Source organism: Diorhabda carinulata, chromosome 3, assembly GCF_026250575.1.
Source record: "Diorhabda carinulata isolate Delta chromosome 3, icDioCari1.1, whole genome shotgun sequence".
NCBI lineage: Eukaryota > Metazoa > Arthropoda > Insecta > Coleoptera > Chrysomelidae > Diorhabda > Diorhabda carinulata.
The window spans coordinates 17,489,482-17,509,844 of record NC_079462.1 but is presented as its reverse complement, the minus strand read 5'-3'; the positions used below and the strand labels follow the sequence as shown (position 1 = coordinate 17,509,844).

General features: G+C 32.5%; 1 protein-coding gene across 1 annotated transcript in view; it reads left to right on the top strand.

Moving 5' to 3' along the window:
• The window catches only part of LOC130891177 (uncharacterized), a 62,092-nt gene extending 45,545 nt beyond the window's left edge, over window positions 1–16,547 (top strand). Inside the window, exons 16-26 of the mRNA XM_057795776.1 lie at window positions 1,353–1,701; window positions 1,780–1,928; window positions 2,711–2,957; window positions 3,583–3,791; window positions 6,925–7,338; window positions 8,285–8,659; window positions 10,190–10,340; window positions 10,400–10,531; window positions 12,601–12,755; window positions 12,930–13,077; window positions 16,189–16,547. Coding sequence (XP_057651759.1) covers window positions 1,353–1,701; window positions 1,780–1,928; window positions 2,711–2,957; window positions 3,583–3,791; window positions 6,925–7,338; window positions 8,285–8,659; window positions 10,190–10,340; window positions 10,400–10,531; window positions 12,601–12,755; window positions 12,930–13,077; window positions 16,189–16,379 — 2,520 coding nt within the window. The 3' untranslated portion in view covers window positions 16,380–16,547. The remainder of the gene's footprint in view (window positions 1–1,352; window positions 1,702–1,779; window positions 1,929–2,710; window positions 2,958–3,582; window positions 3,792–6,924; window positions 7,339–8,284; window positions 8,660–10,189; window positions 10,341–10,399; window positions 10,532–12,600; window positions 12,756–12,929; window positions 13,078–16,188) is intronic.
• The last annotated feature ends 3,816 nt before the right edge of the window (window positions 16,548–20,363 follow it).

Below are 20,363 nucleotides of genomic sequence, written 5' to 3'. Positions count from 1 at the left end.
TAGACATTAGCCTTAACATGGCTCCCCAAGAAATAGCCCGAATGCGTTAAATCACGTGAGATGAACTGTTCGCCGAAGGCGGCTCCAAATTTGATCATTGTTTCGTGTGATGTGTGGCACCGCCTTATTGAAACCACATGTCAGGTATGACCAATTCTTCCATTTTGGGCAAAAAAAGTCGTCAATCATCACACCGTATCGCCATTCACAGTAGTGTTCCGGCCATTGTCGCTTTTGAAGATGATGCCACTGGCCCATAATCCGCACGAAACAGTGACTATTTCGGGATGCATTGGTAGCTCTTGCAATACTTTTAGCTGGTCTTCACAACAGATACGGCAATTTTGCTTGTTGACCTACCCATTCAACCAGAAATGAGCTTCGTCGCTGAACACAATTTTTCGATAAAAAATTGGATCTCCCTCCAAATTTGCCAGCGCCCATCCACCAAATGTTAGAGGTTGTGGTAGATCGTGTGGCTTCAATTCTTGCTCCAGCCGTATCTTATAAGGTTTTGCACCCAAATTCTTTGGCAAAATTTTCCTACGTAGTGGAGTAACAGAGGCCCAATTGATGCGAACGGCGGCGAATCGATATTTCACGGTCATCAGTAATACCGGAGGATACAGCCGCAATATTTTCTTCGGTTCTCACTGTACGTTTGCGTGTTAGTGGTTCAATGTCCAATAATGGTAACTGGGTTCAAAATTTAGTCACAAGCTTCCTAATAGTTCCCTCAGTAAGCCGATCAAACTGCCCATAAATTGTAAGAAGTGCGCGATGGACTCTCTTAACCGAGCATGAATTTTGATAGTAAAATTCAATAATTTGCAAGCGTTGTTCGTTCGTGAATCAATTCATGATTGAATTATAGACCAAATTGAACAAGTTTGAGAATGAAACAAGACACGATAATTCAATATAATAAAGCGATAACAGTGCAGTTCATACAACTTATTTTCTCATAGTGAAATTTGATCATAATTTTCTGACGTTATCAGCAAACATATGTAAACATCCTGTTATATCTATCATAACTATATGGCGTGAACTGTCAAAAACATTGTTGCCAAAAAGAAACCAGCAAAGAAAATCAGTCTTTAGTATCGCCATTTAACAAAATCAACTAAGTCGCCTATCTCTGAATTGGTACAACCAGTATTTATTATGAAAGTATATAAGAAACCGCGATTGGAAATACCAATCACTGGGTCTGATTAAATAGTATCGACTATATTACCAACCAAAGATTAATATGGTATATTAACAATGTAATTTTTAAGATTTCTTAAAATTTTTTATTTTCATTCTTTTCTTAGCATACGCTTCATCTTACTGAAAAATTATTTTAGAATGACATCTACGTGCCAGCTATTGAAATCTTTGAATTAAGTTTTGTGGAATGGGATAACTATGTAAAACAGATCGTCTTCAAAAATGAAACACATATTGCATTTTCTGGTAATAAAACATTTCAGAGTGGTATTAATGTCATGAAGCTAATAGAAACTAAACGCCTTAACAACATTTTTTTGGAATACATATTAACAAAGGAATACAATCAAACAATAATGGGTCCTATACAAATTGAAGGAGATGTTAATCTAAACCGAGTAGTTGTGAACGAAAATATGAACGATGTACCAGTACCAGTTGTTTTAGAATATATTCTTGTATCTAACGGCAATTATTATCTTAAAAGTGAGTAATTAATGATTATTCAAGGGTGAATTATGGTTGGTAAAATTTGTAATCCAATCCTGGTTCACTATTTTGTAGGCGATGTAATATTCAGAAGGTTACCTTACATTGAATCATTAAAGATATTTGGGAAAATAAATAACAAAGATATCCTGGAAGTTTTTAAAGATATGGCTTTCAGGAATAAGGATATAACTTTTAGGAATGACACAATTTTCAAAGAGCGCGTGAGTGTTTCTAATTATTTTTTTTTTATTTATAATAAGTCAACAATCAGATCAGAATGTTAAAATACTGAATGTATTGTATTCGATTAAACGCTTACTCCACGTTTACTTGAAATACACCTTTCGGTTTCGGAAATTATTGTATTGCAAAATAATATCCTGTGTTGCTCAGTTCATACGAGGATGTATTGATATCTAGTTAGCCTAGACCTAGATCTGCTGGAAAAGTTCTTGCTTCAGTTTTTTGGGATTACCATAAGGATAGAACAATAACTGGAGACTACTATTCAAGCGAAAAGCTATCCAAAGGTGTGTTGTTTTGCAGGACAACGCCCCTGCACACAAATCTCATGTTGCCATGCAAAAAATTCGTGATTTAGGGTTTGAATTACTAGAACACCCCCCTTATTAATCAGATTTGGCTCCGTCCGACTATCATCTCTCCTCAACTGAAAAAAGTTTAAAAGGTCGTAAATTTTCTTCCAACGAGGAGGTAATAAAAGCTATGGAGGTCTGGTTTGCAGAGCAAGAAGAAACATTTTTTTTGAAAGGTCTATAGACGTTGCAGGTTCGCTGTAATAAATGTATCCAATTAAGAGGAGAATTTGATTAGTAATAAAATATTTTGACATTGAAATTTTGTTTGGTTCTATAGTAGGCTAAGAATTTTCAAATATATCTTCGTATCTACATAGAAAATATTGAAATTTTGTTGATTTAACTGCCTAGTAAACATTATCAGTGAATGGAACAATATTAAAAAGCTACTAAAATATTCTTAGGTTTCCATTGCTGGAAATTTAGCTATCAAGAATCATTTTAATTACATAAAATTTAATGATGTCGTCTCCAATATTGTTCTAACAAGTATGGACACAGACATAAACAGCAAAGTAGTATTTTCAAAAACGGTCCTTGTTCAAGAAAAACTAACTGTAGATGAGAATGTAGGTGCTCATACAATAGGTGGGTTCAATGTGAGTAATTGGATTGATAGAGGCATTTCTTTAGACAAAGGACTAATTCGAGGTATGTAATGATTTATGTCATTATTAAAAAAAAAATCCTATAGAAAATTATTATTATCATAGGGAATACAACTAGTTTCATTTAAATGCTAACACTCCAATTATGTAACACAACGAAATAATAATTTAATTGACTCTACACTTGTTCCACAATCTTATGAAGAGATTAATACGAGATACCTGGAATATTTCATTTCGTCTAATATAAAGAATATTTAGCTAAGTTGGAATATTTTAAACTGATGGTCATATTACTAAAAACTTTTCAGTTGTGGGAATCAAATCAAACACACAAAGTGTTTGTATAAATTCCTAGCTTTCGAATACTTGTTTGTTCATCATCAGGGACTGAAATTAAAGTCAATATACAATGTAAAATTGTGCATATACCTAACCTAACCTAACCATATTATAAATAACTGACAATATTTTATTAAGGATATTGGTGTCTATGTTTTTTCTTTAAAAAAAAATTATCAAATTCATAAGATTCTAAATTGAATATTCGAATTGACACACGATTTAAATATAGAGTTTATTGATTCTTGTCGCTATACACATTGTTTTGAATTTTTATTGGTTGAATTTTAGGTCTTCCAATACATATAAATAATTTTCACTTACAGATCACTACATTTTCGAACACGTATACATTAATGATAACTTAATAACAGATTTTGTTAGTGGAATAGATATGAAGAGATTGGTTCCATTGAAAACGAATCAAACCATTGATAAGATGGAATTTATCAAGCTGAAACTTCTCAAAGATATTTTTGTGGGAAAAACAATCAACAACTTATATTTACCTGAGGAAATGAGCAGAACCATAATGGTGAGGTTATGTAGCTATTGGTAACTAAACGGAAAAAAATATTGAACGTGAAACCAACAATTATCAAGAGAACAAATTTAGATCGTCAGAATAAAGTTATATGACTTAGACTGAGAGCTTCATAATTCAGTCCAGCAGTCATCTTGAAAATATTGGGATCTCCTGGACAAAATTAGAAAGTTAATAAAATTTTCGGGGATTGTTTGGGGATGTATAGGGAAGCTAAATCCAAGTTTTCGAATAAATCTAGCCTGTGCTCGAGTGGGAGTAGCCGAAAAACAACGATTTTTTCGGACTTGTTTCGGTTTTTGTCTTATAACTCCCAAACTATGCATCCTACCGAAAAAGATACTATACACCTTTTTGAAGTAGATGAGAATCACTATTGTTTAAGATCAACCGCACTTATTTCAAACCATTTCTTCATTTTGAGAAATTTGACGTATTTTGAAATGCCTGCATAGTAATGTGACTAGTGAAATTTGAAGGGAATTTAATGCCCATTCCGAAAACAGAATAAAAGAAATTTTGGCCACCCGATCGAGCGCAGGCTTTTTTGTCAAAGAAACTCGGTATACCCTTGGTATCCCCGAACAATATCCCAACATTTCTAATCAATTTTGTACAGGATAACTGCTATACTGTTGAGAGCTCCATTTCTTCAGAAATCGGATTTTGTTGATGTTTAGATTTTTCCTTATAACTTGCAAATTGTTCGTTCTACAGCGTTGCGGTTGTGCTTAGATTGAAGCGAAATAACTGTTCTACAACTTCACTTCTAATGACTTCCTCGTGGGATCAGTAGTTTAGCCAATATGCCTGTCGTGCAAAAGACGACCAAAACATAAATTTTTCAAATTTTTGAAAAAAATTGGCAAATTTTGAAGAGCTGTATCTCGGGACCTATTAGACCTACAAAGTCTTAAACGATAGCGATTCTCATCTACTTTGAAAAGGTATATAATATCTTTTTCGGTAGGATGCATAGTTTGGTAGTTAGAAGACAAAAACTGAAACAAGTACGAGAAAATCGTGGTTTTTAGGCTACTCCCACTCGAGCACAGGCTAGATTTATTCGAAAACTTGGATTTAGCTTCCCTATACATCCCCAAACAATCCCCACAAATTTCATTAACTTTCTAATTTTGTCCAGGAGACCACAATATTTTCGACATGACTGCTGGACGAAAATATTTTATTACGAAAATTGATTCAGAATCAGTACTAATTATTTATCAATAATCAACTGATTTTAATATTGTTTTCAACGACCACCATTAAAATTGAGTATTCAAAAACTCATATAAATACGTTAAATTAAATATTATACATATATCCAAAAGCGTGCAGAAAAACGATGCTTTTCAAATGGAAGTTTAATTATAACATCCAAAAGAGTGCGAAAAAGTACAATGTACAATTTCAAATGGGACAATCTTTATAACACTCTCTTTTATTTGTATATTTAGATAATTTTATGTTCTGTAACAGGTTCTAATTTATTTCGTTTCGTTTATATTCTCATTGTTCTTTCTTTTGTATTTTAAACTGTATATCGTAAACTTTTTTGTGAACTTGAACTTTTCATCTAACCTGCCGACTGTTTCATTCTAAATAATGCCATGGACAAAAAGAGCTAAATCAGAAACCTACAAATACATATTTTTATGCCTCTTTCACAGAATGACTCGTGTTCTTTTCGGATATAATTTTCAATTAATAAATACATTTTTACTTTTATGAAACTTCCATTTTCACAGATACCCAAAGAATCACCAATTTCATGATTTTCCACATAGCAAACATGTTTTTCGTGTGCACATTCTATGTCACAATATTGGTCAATATTTAAGGGATTTATCCTAGAACATTTAGCATAATTGAATTTATTAAAGCAGTTCTTACGAGGTGGCGGGATAATATTGTTATATGAAAAATTCTCTAGTTTGGATAATCCACGTCAAAAGTTGAGTAGAAGGACATTCTCATGCTAATTTTGAAAAATATTTTCAGTAAAAATGTCCCAGTTTCATTGTAAATATCTGGAAGTAGTTGGACACTCGTAAACTACATCTGAATAATACGATTATTTCGATAAAAATAGATATTAAATACCTTTAACTCACACTTATTTAAACCATAGATATATGAAATGCAGTCCAGTCACTCATGACATAACATTGCAAACTTCCAAGTCTATCTACTACATAGCTGATTAGCTTAGAATTAGCGCATGTATTGCAACTAAAAAATATCTTTTGTCCTGCTAAGCCGGACATATATGCTACAGCTCTTCATACAGATTCAAAGCATTAATTAATCCAACTATTTGAGATGGCTCCATGGGATCGATTCGCCAATGTTGTTTCACCCGCATACTCGAACACGATAAAATCTGCAGTAGCGAAATTTTTCAATTTTATTTCCACAAGTACCCTGTTAAAGTTAGTAGAAATGGAAAGATGCACTTCCCTTTTGCCATTTCGTTCAACTTCCATCAGACATTTTGATACCTATGGTGAGTTTTTTGGTGTACAATTGTCTTTTGTTGGCAGATCTTTTAAAGAGTTTCCGTACTTCTATTCATAATTTTAACAGTTTATTGCTCCATAATGGCGTGTTTCTTTTCTTATTAGAGTGTCTTATGCCTATTTCAAATTACTAGCTCCTGGCATGGAGAGGCTACTCTCCACTTCACGGATTGTTGGAATCGTGATCCCATTGATAAACAGCAGTGTTCAGTTCAATATCCTTAGGTTATTCTTGCACATTAGTTCTTGAAAAAAACATAACGATCGTAGCTTCTTGTGGTACTTTTCCCTCCTCACGCCATTAGCTTCGTATCCTGAATTTGTGCAGCTTGGAATGAATCTCCAGCAACTAAATGCAGATTACTGCATCACACAGTTCACGAGTGACGTGTCCGCGCAAAAATTGTTTCCTGCTATTTCATCTTCTAGCTCAAAAGCTTATAGCTTCGTAGTACCTAACATTCAACATACATTTATTATATTTAATTTATGTTATAAAAATTATTCTCAGTTAATCACTTATACATTCTGACGATTTGAATATGTTCACAATTCAACAGAATCTTTCAATAAGCAATTAATACGTTTTTTTGATATTCCAGAAAAACAGCCTTCAAGAAATATATACTAAAACAGTCTTCAATAATATCATCTTGGTTCGTCAGAATTTGAATGTCAGCTTAGTCAATAACAAAAATACATCGAAAATAGTGACTACACACACCGATCAAATACTTACTTCAGATTATAATTTCAACTCAAAAACAGTCAGTGAATCGAATATAACCATCGATGGTTTTATTAATGAGGTTAATTTAGTAAAGTGGAAGACAACTAGCTTGAAAATTGATTCAAGAGAAACTCAACAAATTTGTAATGATTGGAATCTGAATAACCTCACATTTTTCGATGATGTTCAAGAACTTTGGACAATTAATGGTTTAAATTTGACTCGAATCTCTATAGACGTGGAAGATAGGAAAAACAAGAAATCACAGTTTGAAGATACTATATTGGTAAATATATAATTGATTATTAGAAATTCGATACTCTTCGGAAACTATCCTGATTCAGGTAGATCAGCTGATTGCGAATCCTATCCCAGAACGAAATCGTAGTTTCCAATGTTGCGTTCAATTTTCGGGGGAAATTTTTTTCTGTTTTGCAATTTACCCCTCCTCTCAGAACGCTTCGTAATCCATTTCAATTTGGTTTACGATTAAAACGCTCTGGACTGAGTGGAACGGCAATCACCCAGGTCATGATCGTGATAATCGTGAGTGGAATGCACCAAATATATTGCAACCATCGGGAAATTGAAGGATACATCATTTTCGTAAATATGCCACCAGGACGACGCTGCATTAGCTAATATCCGTCATCCACCAGTTGAAGTTGAAACATTTATGATGGAGGCAATGCCAGAGGCTATCGAAGAGAAGACATAAGAGAAGACATTTATAATTTATAAATAGACGATGTAGAGGATACTGGTTCTCAGTTAGTAGTCCGTATTAATCACACGAAAACACATGTTCGACGGGTTTTTACTGTGATCTATAGCAATGCGGTGCAATATTTGGATGTGTTCAGAAAATATAAAAATTTACAAAAACACCTTCCTCTAAAAGCACTTTTGGTAGGCTACAGACAAAGAAAATGCTCAATCTTGAGCATCCATAAAGAAAAAACGGACATTGCTTCAGAAGGACTTCTGAAAATTTTAATAATAATTTATAAAAAAAATGAATTTCGAACAATGATCAAATTTGATCGAACAATCAAGAGCAAATTACGTACAAACGATTTAGGAAAAAAATTTAAAAAAAAATTATTTGTCTCCGCCAAGCCCTGATCATTAATATTATTCTTCATCAAATATAGTTTAAGCTTATACGTGAACTTATATATTGGATTTGGTATGAATTTTTTTCATAAATAATTACAATATTAATGTTTTAGGAGGATTACACAAACATTTGTAAAGATGTTACATTCTTATATGGTAAAGCCAAATCGCAAATATACAAGCTAAAATATTTTGAAGAATTTCAAAGATTTAGTTTTCCGAGTAAAATTAAATTGGTTCATGATTTCATTTACAATAGCTTTCACTACCTCTTAGTGAATCATGAAAATTGTATGACAGATATATACGTGTTTAATGGAACTAGATTTATTCCACTTTTTACAAACGTTACCAGCGGTCAATTTGAACAGATAGTATCAGTTGTTGATGAGGACGTTCTCTTTTTAGTTACACGCGGAAATCATAAAAACAAATGTGATTCCATTGAGGGTGTCAACATATGGATATTTAATAACGAAGGACTTGAGGTGAGTTAAAATCATCTTTCGTTATTAGACCAATGTAATAATGGCGCGCCATACAATATTCAAACATATTATTGAATCAGCGCCAATCACGTATTGAATAAGATCTTTAAATATTTCGTAAATAATATTTGCATTGAATAATTCTAATTTACATATTTACTTGATTCTTGGTAATGCCTTGAATACCGGACATAAGAAGAACTAACTCTTTCAGTAGGATATTTTTCCCACCAAAGATGTACTTTGTATAATGTCAGGAATATCGAAATATAATCAACATTGCTTGAAATCTTGATGTTCTCATAAGTTATTCTGATTCTGGGTGAAATGTATTAGCGATTAATCCGAGAATGACTCACTATTAGGCGGCCCATAGATCCTACAATAACATTGTACAATATATTTTATTGTACAATAAGATTGAAAGGCGCTTAAAATCAAACGATAAATTAAATTGCACAATAAACGAACTGCTGGGCAATGTTTCCTGTTTAGTCAAAGAATAGTGTTCATTCCGTGTACACTGTGCGTAAAGCAACAAGATTTAGCTGCTGAACACGTCGATAGTCGAAAGATTGGTTCAAGAAAAAGAGGAAATACATTCACGAAAATCTTTTAAAAGATTTGATGATATTTGATGTAGAAGATATCAAAAATTTTGTACGACTGAACTTGAAACAGTTTCAATATCTACTAGAATTGATCACGCCATTGATTAAACTAGACTGTTAATCCGATGCGGATTCTTGATCGTGTAAAAAAAACACGTTTCATTATAATACCACAAACTAGTTTGGAATATGATGTTGTCTGTACTAGATCCGGATTTTATCGACTAGAGATGTTTCATAAGCTCCCTCCGGTAGTTAGTTCTCAAAGAATTGAATTTTTTCTTCACATCATTTTTGCTTGCCCGTGGAAACATCTCTTTGTATTTAGACAACAATATTTCATAAGCATCACGTCACAAATGTGGCAATTCTCTGTATAATTGGATAAATTCTACGAAAAATTCTTTTCTTAACTTTTTAATTCTCTTTTTCCGTCATTATGCGCAATTCTGACTCTATACGATACGATGGAAAAATATGGTGCAATAAAAATTAAGCTCACTCAAACCTAAACAGTCAATAATATTACACAATTCATGATATTGGGCAATAAAATTGATAAATTGATTGTCTAGGGGCCGCCTTACCTTTTCCAGCGAAAAATATTTTATTTATCGTTATAAAATGTCACCTAAGTATTATTAAATGTGCGAATGTTAGTACTCACATTCCTATATTAAGATTTGGGAATCGCATTCGTTTCAAAAATTGTTTTGGCAACTTTTATGCTTATCTTGTGATGATCTCCATATTTTAACATTCTCATCTCAATATTTGATAGATTTGGTAAAATGGTCAAATATAGTTTCTTTGAAAAATAACAACTTGAGCAACTTAGAACATAAGATTACATTTCGTAAAGATCTAACTATTTTTCTATATTGAAATATGACTTAAATATGAAAATTGTATTTTTCAGTTGATGTATAACATGGAAAATCAAGATATTATCCAAGAATCAGTAGTACCATCCACATTTTATACAATTGGTAGAAGAGGGGTGATAGAACATAAAATTAGAAAGAATTCAACGGGACCAATTAGATATAGAGAATGGGAAGTATTCGATGGTATGATGAATTAATTATATGACAAAATTGATTTCTCGATCATCATATTATTTTAAAAGGTGACGCAGCGTTTGTACCCCGGGGACTAAAAACAGGGTTGGCCATACGAACTGGAAAAGATTTAATATTTTTAAATCGTAACCAACCAATTATTCAAGATACAAGTGCGTTTTCAGAGGCTGTAATCAAAGGTAAATTATCAACATAAATACAGGGTTATTCATTACTAATTGTAAATATTCTACACAGATAATGAAATAAAAATCGAAATAACGAAATATAACAATTGGTTTTGGTCGTTTCTTCATTACAACTTGATATTCCTCTATCATGCTTGGCAATGAATTCGGAATTTTCATTTTAATAGCAAATTGAAGTTTTTCGTAGTTGAATTGATTTGTCATTATAATATTGTAATTAATAAATTAATAATATATTAAAGAATATGAATTAATCCTAGAACGCTAAGAATCCTAACTTTTACGATATTTCACTTCAAATTCCGCGAAGCTAATGAAATTCAAGCTACTAGATAATCTTAATGCGGGTGATGCCGCCTGCTTAGTCAGTATTTTTATACGAAGTCTGGGTATTAAATAACAAAGCTGATTACGAAAAAGGGTTTTATTATAAAAAATATTCTACATTCTAATGCTCCCCTTCAATATACTCCCCTCCCTCGACACACCTTTCTATACGTTTTTTCAGTTGATCGAAGCAGTGCTGGAAGTCTTCTGTGGTGAGTGCCTTTAGGAGCTCTGCCGTTTTTTGCTTTACCGCTTCCATCGACTCAAATCTGGTGTCTTTCAAAGTAGATTTCATCTTCAGAAACAAAAAAAGTCGCAAAGTGTTAAATCTGGTGAGTACGGCGGATGTTCGAGCACTGGAGTGCGCTTACTAGCCAAATACTGCTTCACAGTTATCCTGGTGCAAAATCGGGCCGTTTTTTACGAAATCGTTCTCGCAGTGTTGCCAAAACTGACAAATAGTAAGTCTGGTTGTCAGTCTGATCCTCTGGAACCCATACAGTCATCACGATACCGTTAATGTCGAAAAAAACGATCAATATTGCCTTTAATTTTGATTTGCTCTCACTAAAGCGCTTACACCACTCAAAAACACGCACACATACTTGAAAAACACATGTCCCTCCAGCGAATATTAAGATATCAGCTATAATATTTGAGACTAATTTCAATTACAGAAACTGAAACCATTTGGATGCAAAGGTTGTACTACCAAGAAGAGACAAACTAGTGGTGGTGTAAACAGTGTATTTAGTATGAATATCGCCAATGATTCAAAAAATTCCAACTTAACAGACGGCATTGTACAGCAAGTTGGACAGTCGAAGGTTCACAATAACTGAATTATCGATGCAATTTCCGGAAGTTTCAATATCTGCCCTGACATTACTAAAGAGAAAAGTTTGCGCTCACTGGATCCCAACTGGCAACTATATTGACTGATAACCACAAAACACGCGGTGAATCTTTGGAGTCTCTTGACCGTTATAATACTTATGGTATTTTTTTTAAATTCGTTGTGACAGATGATGAAGACCACAAAAGTGAAACGTTCCTTCAACAACAGTAACATTATGGCAACTGTTGTTTGAGTCCAAAAAGGTGTGTTGCTTGTGGAATGCCTGAAACAACAATTAATGCAGATTCGTATTGTGAAATGAAATGAAATAAAAACCTCTGGAATTTTTCTCATCTACTACAATACCCGACCCCAAGGCGCTCGTACAACTCAACTAATTCTTTAACAATTTCAATAGGACATCTTCGAACACCGACTATACAATCTCCATCATCGAGGGATTTTCATCTTTTCCCTGAACCCCGAACCGTTGCAGTGGCTAGAGGGCTATGCTTCCAAACTGAGATGGAGTTCAAAGAAACCGTCACAACTCACTTCAAATCATTGGCGACTACATTTTATGAAAAGGGTATCGCAAGGCTTACCACAGATATGACCAATGTTTAATCCTCAAGGTGATTATGTAGAGAAATAATCTGCATTGTACCTTACTTTTGACAAAAAAATATTATTTACTCGTATATATTCACCCTTTTAAAAATGTCGCTAGCTCTGATACTATTTTACCAAATAGGGCCGATTATTTTGAATTTATGAACGATTTCCTAGGTATGAGTCATCTAGGTGCTTAAATAATCCTTTGGAAAACGAGAGAGAAGCTTGTTTTATTCTATAAAGACTATAAAATGTGAAGTAACTTTAATTATATTTATAGGATCTATCAAACGTGTTCATAATACATATATACCCGGAAAAAATGGTGGTGACATAGCTGTTCTTAATGTGGGTATAAAAAGTGCTAAAAAAGAATTATTGGCAGTTGCTAGTCATGAAAAAAGCATCGTTAGAGATTCATTGGATGTTATAGAGGTACATATTTTCTATTATTAAAATTTAACTACTTGAATCAAACTTTATCTTTATTTTGTCAACATTTTCGCATCGTTGGTAGTGATAAGAACTTGAAAGAGTTGAGTAATGAAATTGTCTTCTCATGTTTAGTGGATTTTAAGTAATCTCTATAATTATATTATATTTTTTTAGATCTACGATAATCCATTGACAGGAGAAGTATTTGGAAAAGTTTTAACTTATAAACCATCTTCTCTATTAACTATAGAATTGGGTCAAGGAGAAACGCTTTTAGCTTTTTTGGAAAATAAACAAATGGCCCACTTTTATGAATATAAAGGTAAAAATAAATAATATACAACTTCATCACCCCCCTTGGGGTCGATATCGGTTTCCAAGGGGTCGACATAAACGAAAACTGTTTTTGGGGGTTGACGACGTCTAAAAATCGGCCTGTATTAACTAACCCTAGTTCTTATTTGAAATTTTTTAGATATTGTATAACTTGTTCTAGGGGTGCCGACGCGTTATGAGATTGTCTAATATTTTAGTAGGAAGTATCATTCTTATACTTTTAGAAAAACTTAACAATCTATATGCGATATATTAAAGATGAAAACATTTGCGAAGAACTGCTTTTTGCAACATATTTAGAGACTGATACCAGAGGAGAATCAATTTCTCAGGCCGTGGAACGTTTTTTCACCGACAAAGCTATTCCATAGAAAAATATTGTTTCTGTTGCGACTGATAGTGCACCATCTATGGTTGGTGGTCATCACGGTTTTATAGCTCACTTAAAGCGAAAACTGCTTGACGTACTAGTACATTCACTGCATAATTCATAGACAGCATTTAGTTGCAAAAAATCTGAGTCCTAGATTGCATCAATCTTTACAATATGTTATAAATGCTATCAACAAGATACGAAGCAATTCTTTGAACTGTCGGTTATTTGCTCAGCTTTGTGAGAAAAAGGATGAAGTCTTCACTCGGTTACTTCTGCACACTGAAGTTCTCCAGCTATCAAGAGGCTCTTGTTTAACAATATTTTCAGCCATTTTTGAATCTGTGCTTGAGATTTTACAAGAAAAAGATCCAAATTCGAAAAAAAATCTAAACAATTGTAAAGTAGATATTTATTACTTGACTGATATTTTGAAATGTTGAACAATGTTAATTTGCAACTGCAGGGTGACGATCTCTCAATTAAAACAAAATATTATCAGCCTTTGTGCGTAAACTCATCCTTTATAAACAAAATTCAAGCAGAAAAGAATATTTACAGTTCCGGCATTTGTCAAAATTAACAAAAATGCTTCAATGTTATTTTATCATATGTCACGCACTTAGACGCATTACATAAGGATTTTACTTAGAGGTTTGAGGATCTCTTAAATTTACAAATTCCTCAATGGATCATAAATCCATACAATATCACAGCCATGGAAGAAACCAATGTGATAATACAAGAAGAGTTTATTACCATCAACACAGGCGAGGAGCTTCAGGACAAGTTCAACCAAGGCTATAGAAATTCTGGTTGCAACGCAACATTAAAGCACAGTATCCTGCATTGTGGAACATTACTGAAAAATAGCTAATCGCTTTTCCATCAGCTTACCTCGTGTGGTAACAAACATTTTGACAAAACAAAGGTACCGTTTGAAAATCAACAAACGTGGCGATTTAAGGCTGGAACTCACCAATATTGAACTGAAACTAGCTAAATTCATCCACCATACTGAATTTTTCATTTTTTAATCTTCACATTGCGATTTAAATGTTTTTTCAAAAAATAATTCCTACTCAAGTATTCTTACGTAACTTGTATTAATAATTATCGATTACACTTGGTATTTAGTGAGTTTTATTGTATTTGATAAATTTTAATGACTAAAAAAGAATATTAAGTTCAATCACTTAACCAACAGCAAAGCTTCTAAATTGATAATTATTTTGTATCAATAGAAAAAAAATAGAGATAAAATTTTTTAATTAATTGTAAAGTAAGTACGGGGGTCTAAGATATCAGTTCAGTTAGGAAAAGGGGTCTCTTGCCTAAAATGGTTTGGGAATCCGTACTCTATGTGAATTACAATTACAAGCAATTGTACATGGATTTATTGTTTTTCGAAAAACATGTGATTTGTACGCATTAATGGCGTCTTTAGAAAGGATTGTATGGCAGATGACCTATCAATTCGTTGTTTTGACTGTACAAAAACGTTTTAGATGAACTGATGTATGAAAACTCACATTATCGTGGTGGAGAATAATTCGTTTTCTGCGATTGGTTTCCCTGATTTTTGGCAAACAAATACTGGTGTACCATTCACAATTGACCCTTCTACATTGCTCTAATGGAACATTGTCGACAGGCGACCATTTGCTTCGAAGTGCTTCGTGCGCGAACAATTTTTGTTGGATTTGGCTCGTCTTGAAAGACCCACACAGTTGATTGTTGCCTGATACGATCTTATAGACGATTTTTTCTGTATTTTTTCCCATCAATCGACACGAGTATTTTTTGAGCGATTGTCAAATTATGCGGTATCTAAAGTAAACAAATATTTTTGATAATAGCCGATTTTGGACGACCTTCACTAAATTCATCCTGTAGCGAAGGGCTATCTCGATTGAATTCGAGAAACCAGTGAAACACGGTGGCTGGAGATGGTTCTCCAAAAGTCGAAGCGAGTTGATCGGCATACTGCTGTTTAATCCACGTCGAAAGTCATAGAAAATTTAAACCAAGATAAATGTCTCAAAAATCTGTAAACAACTTAAATAGTATTTGTATAACAATATATTATGAGTACGTTCACCATTAAAAATGTCAATCTCTTTGATGGCAATGTCATTTTTGACATATTCATCTCAGTGTTGCCATACCTCAAAATTTAAGTAACAGCCTTCGTATTATGTATGGAAATTTTTCGTTACAAAAACTCGATTCATTTCAGGGTATAGTGTGGCAGTTATGAAAAGACTGTGATGTTTTTGAAAATTTCTATCATATAATAACAATAAAAATAATCATGTATTTTGGATCTAGGTAATACTCGTATTATAGAAACTTCCTAGAAATTTTTCCGAAAACTTTTGTTTCATACGTTTTATGTGCAAATTTTATACTTGTTCTTCCAAATATCTATATCTATCTTTATATCAGTTTGTTCTAAGCACATTTAAATTGTTTCTAATAATGCTGTCAATATTCTTAATTTCGAAGCTATTTTGATAGATTTACCATACATGTGTTAATTTCTTAGATGTTTTCTACATCCTGTCTCGCACGTATTTCCAAAGTTTTTTCCTTGACACAAAAGATACAGCTATAAATTTCGACTGAAATTTGTGGCTGGAACTTATCAGTTAAAAAAACAAAAATTTTCATTGTTTTGACTGTTGAAATTACGGCTAGTACAAAGATTTGTGAATATTTTAGGAACTGAAGGATTTGTTAGAAGAATTTCTGTCAAATTAGAAGCTTCAGATTTATTCAAAATGGATTTATCGAACAACAAACAACTGCATTCAAAAAAGATTGTTGGAGTCATTCACCAAAATAGAATGAGATTATTGATAGCAGTAATGGATGGAAACCAAATAAGTGATAACTTACACTGTGAATTATGAAGTGATTTTTTTAAATTATTATTATTTATTATATTTTACTTCTCTCGTTGAGATTATTGTTAATATATTTATTAATAAAAAGAAAATAAGTGAATTGAAAAACTTTATGCTAATAGAAGCAGGACTACACAAAATCTATGAAAATTTTCTTGGTTATTGACGCAGTTAAACAGCTGAGAACATGTAGGATGTATATTGCACATCATTTTTTTCACAAAAAAAAACAGAAGATAAGATAGTCGTCAGTAGTGAAAATTATTCGAATTTGTTTTTATTCGTTATATAATTTATTGATTCCTTCATATAGTCAGAAGGAATATGCAATTTAACGTAAAATGCGAAGACTAAAATTCTGAAACTTATCCTGGTATTAAGCTGGTTAATAGCGAGTAGGTATAATCAATTATATGTATATACGTACTTACTTTTTACTTTTTAAAAAGATTTGAATCGTATACAGCAAGGTGCAATTGAAAGTAAAAAATCCGTTATTTCTTAAACTGACTAAACTATCAAAATCGTGAAATCCGTCGATTTTTATTTAGTAAGGATACCTTTTATTTTTGACGTCATCTATGTGTGCGTGGTCACAACATCGATAAAATTTTTTAATGGAAATGTAGGTGTTGTAATACATATTTTTAAAGGTCTATTCAGCCATATCAACATGTGAAGTGATTGATTTAGGTGTTGTCACAAATATTATTGATGAAATTTCAACTGGTTTCTTACTAAAAAGTATTGATGTATTTATTGACACATCGTCACTGGTAACGAAATGTCTTATCTACCTAATTTTCACCTTTTTGAAAACTCTATTTACCTTATCAACTTAACATTGATACTTGGACATTCCAAATTAATCAACTTTCTATCAATTGATTAATGGTATTATTGTGGTAGACGTATTCAAAAATTCTTTGTATATCTATCAACAATATTTCGAAAATGAAATCTGCCGTTCTTCAAAGGAGAAAACAACTACTTTCCTGGTTAATGCCTCGACGAATATTGATCGAAATCTATATTATCGGCGACTAGACCTGACCAGTGGTTCGCTGTTGGAAGTGAGGATGGCGCCACTTAGCGTTCAATGGGAAATGTTCAACTACATGTACCAAATGTGACGCACTTTGAAGTTGCCTTCAGTTCATGTTTCAAGTCCGAACGAGGGTTGTAAACTGCTCTGATGCTACGTAATAACGTCAAAACTAGTCAGTAGTTACTCCTTGCAATTACGAGCCATTCAAGAAGTTAATATCGAAATAAAGGTCGATTTACATCACGCTCATCAGAGGGGTTGTAATTCGTGGAGGCATCAGCCAGAAAATTAGTTGTTTTTCCCTTTCAAAATATTTTATTACTCAACATATTCTCCTCTTGATTGCATACATTTATTAGAGAAATGTAACTACATGTACAAAATAGCGACGCTCAGTTCAGGTTTCAAGTCCGAACGAGGGTTGTTAAGTTGCTCTGATGAGACGTAATAACGTCGAAACTAGTCAGTAGTTACATCTTCTCCTTGCAATTGCAAGCCATTGGGGATGTTAATATAGACATTACTTTTTAAATTATTCGATAAATCATAAATTTCTAGAGGATACATTGCCAAAAATGCATTAATTCTTTCTGAATACGAAAATCCTAACCTAACCTCCCAGTCCTCCCAGAATAATATATAATAGAATTATTGGACTAGACTTTTTCGAAGAAACCCCAACAGGTCCTTGATATTTGGAACTTCTTATCCTCCAGAGAGTCCAGTAAACAACTGTAAAAATGTGGTATCGTCTTAGAATTCCTTCAAGACGCATGGATTTGCGAGAAATTTTGGTTCTATTTATCCTTCACTTCAAAATCTATCCTTTGATAATATGAGCAAGGGTAGAAACTACCCCTTATTCAATAAAATAGAAGTTAAAGCATTTAGAAAGATGAAAAAATTAGTAGGAGTAAAATGAAAAATGTATGATGTTTTAACATACGCTTAGTCTTTATGATTTTCAACCCTCAATCAATGTATTTCAACCGTTAAAAACCAGCTCCTCTAATGATAAAATTGAAAAAAAAACAATTATAGTACTTACTTACTTTTTATTGTATTGAACTCAAATATTTCTTTAATACAAATTTTTCACCAAAGCAGATGTTGAAAGTGCCATACCGGTTTTTTTTTCACCATGTATATAGACGCACGCACACATACACACACACATGCACACACACACACACACACACACACACACACACACACACACACACACACACACACACGCACACACACAAATCTATATTAACAATGAGGATATTTCAGAAAATTTAAAAATTTTAAGAAGATATAACGTTCAATAAAAATAAATTGGAGTATAGGAATGCAAAATTTGGCAATTTGTTTCTGATTCAGAATTTTATAGAACGATGCACTTTGCTGGTAACCTGAGGGAAGAAATTCAGAAATTATATATGGGATATCGATTTTAAACTGACGGTCAGTGGTACCAATAATAAAAAAACAAACGGTCAGTGGTACCAATAATAAAAAAGGAACCTATGTGTATCGATATAAATATAGAAAATTAAATTTACACTAAATTAATTTAACTCTGTGCCAATTTAATTTATTAAATCATCAATATAAAATTATTAAGCAAATATAGCTGAACAAAATAGTTGGAAAACAACGAAGATTTTAAAAAAAATTGTCACAAATAGAGCAATCGCAGTAATGACTGTCCTGCCAGATTATAATACTTAAAGGAAGATAATAGACAATTTTATTTATTTTTATTTATTAAAGTTAGAGAACCACTACATCACCAATGACAATTACACTTTCTGAAGCGCGTTTCGATAACCAAATTATCGTCTTCAGATACTGAAGATAAACAGTTTACCTTCAGTCTCTGAAGACGATAACTTGGTTATCGAAACGCGCGTCAGACAGTGTAATCCTGAGTGTTGATTCAGTAGACACACTATAATGGGACGTGAGTTAAATAAATTCATTAACAACTTTGAAAAACTGTTTATTAACATAAAATATAAATAAATAAAGCGGTTTCAATAATCTGACTACTGTTCGCGTTGGATGTTAAGACTATATATGACAATCTATGCAAGTTGGTTCATTCTTAAATACTAATTCTATTGTATACAAAAGTTATAATTAATTATATTTATGGTCGACACGTCACAATAATAAAATGAGTGATTTCATAAGTTAATGGAACTTCAAGTGTCTAAGGGACATGTGGAACCGCTTAAGTAAGACATTGAGGCGGGTCAATCTACAATAGATCTTAACGAATACAATGGTATGTAGAAGTTAAATGGGTAGATTTATCACAGTCACATTAGTATAAAACAGAAATTAGTTAATCCGGTGGAGCACAAAATAAGAGACATATTTTATAACTTAATATATGGTTAACAGATTTTAAATGGTTCCCATTGAGAGTGGTGAGATAATTCGTGTGAATAAGTCAAAGTTTGATAATATTATCACCTTTATTTTTGATGCTTCACCATCCAATAGGATTAAGCTGTTCTAATTCTAATTATTTTTATTCGTTTTTACATTGAAGTTATACTCACCTTACTTCTTAGAAAATCACTACAAGTAGTATATTCACATACACTATCGTGAAGATATGTTAATTAAGCAGAAGCTCACTTCAATTCCTTTTTCTGCAACCAAACAAAATAATCTATATTGTAGTTTTAGGTACGAGGAACAATTGATAATTGTCAAACTCTTTTTGTTCTTCAAATTTAACTAAACCCTAAACAATAACAAAATATTTGGAGCATTTCAACCGATTTATTCGATTTTGGCTTTTACATTAAATGATTATTCAATAATATAGATTATTTGCCCTAAATCTCAGTTTTTTCACCATTTCGAACTTCGGCCAATTTATTAAGATCTTCAGTAACAAATATATTTTCATGAGAAAAACGGAATAAAAAAATTTGTTCAAA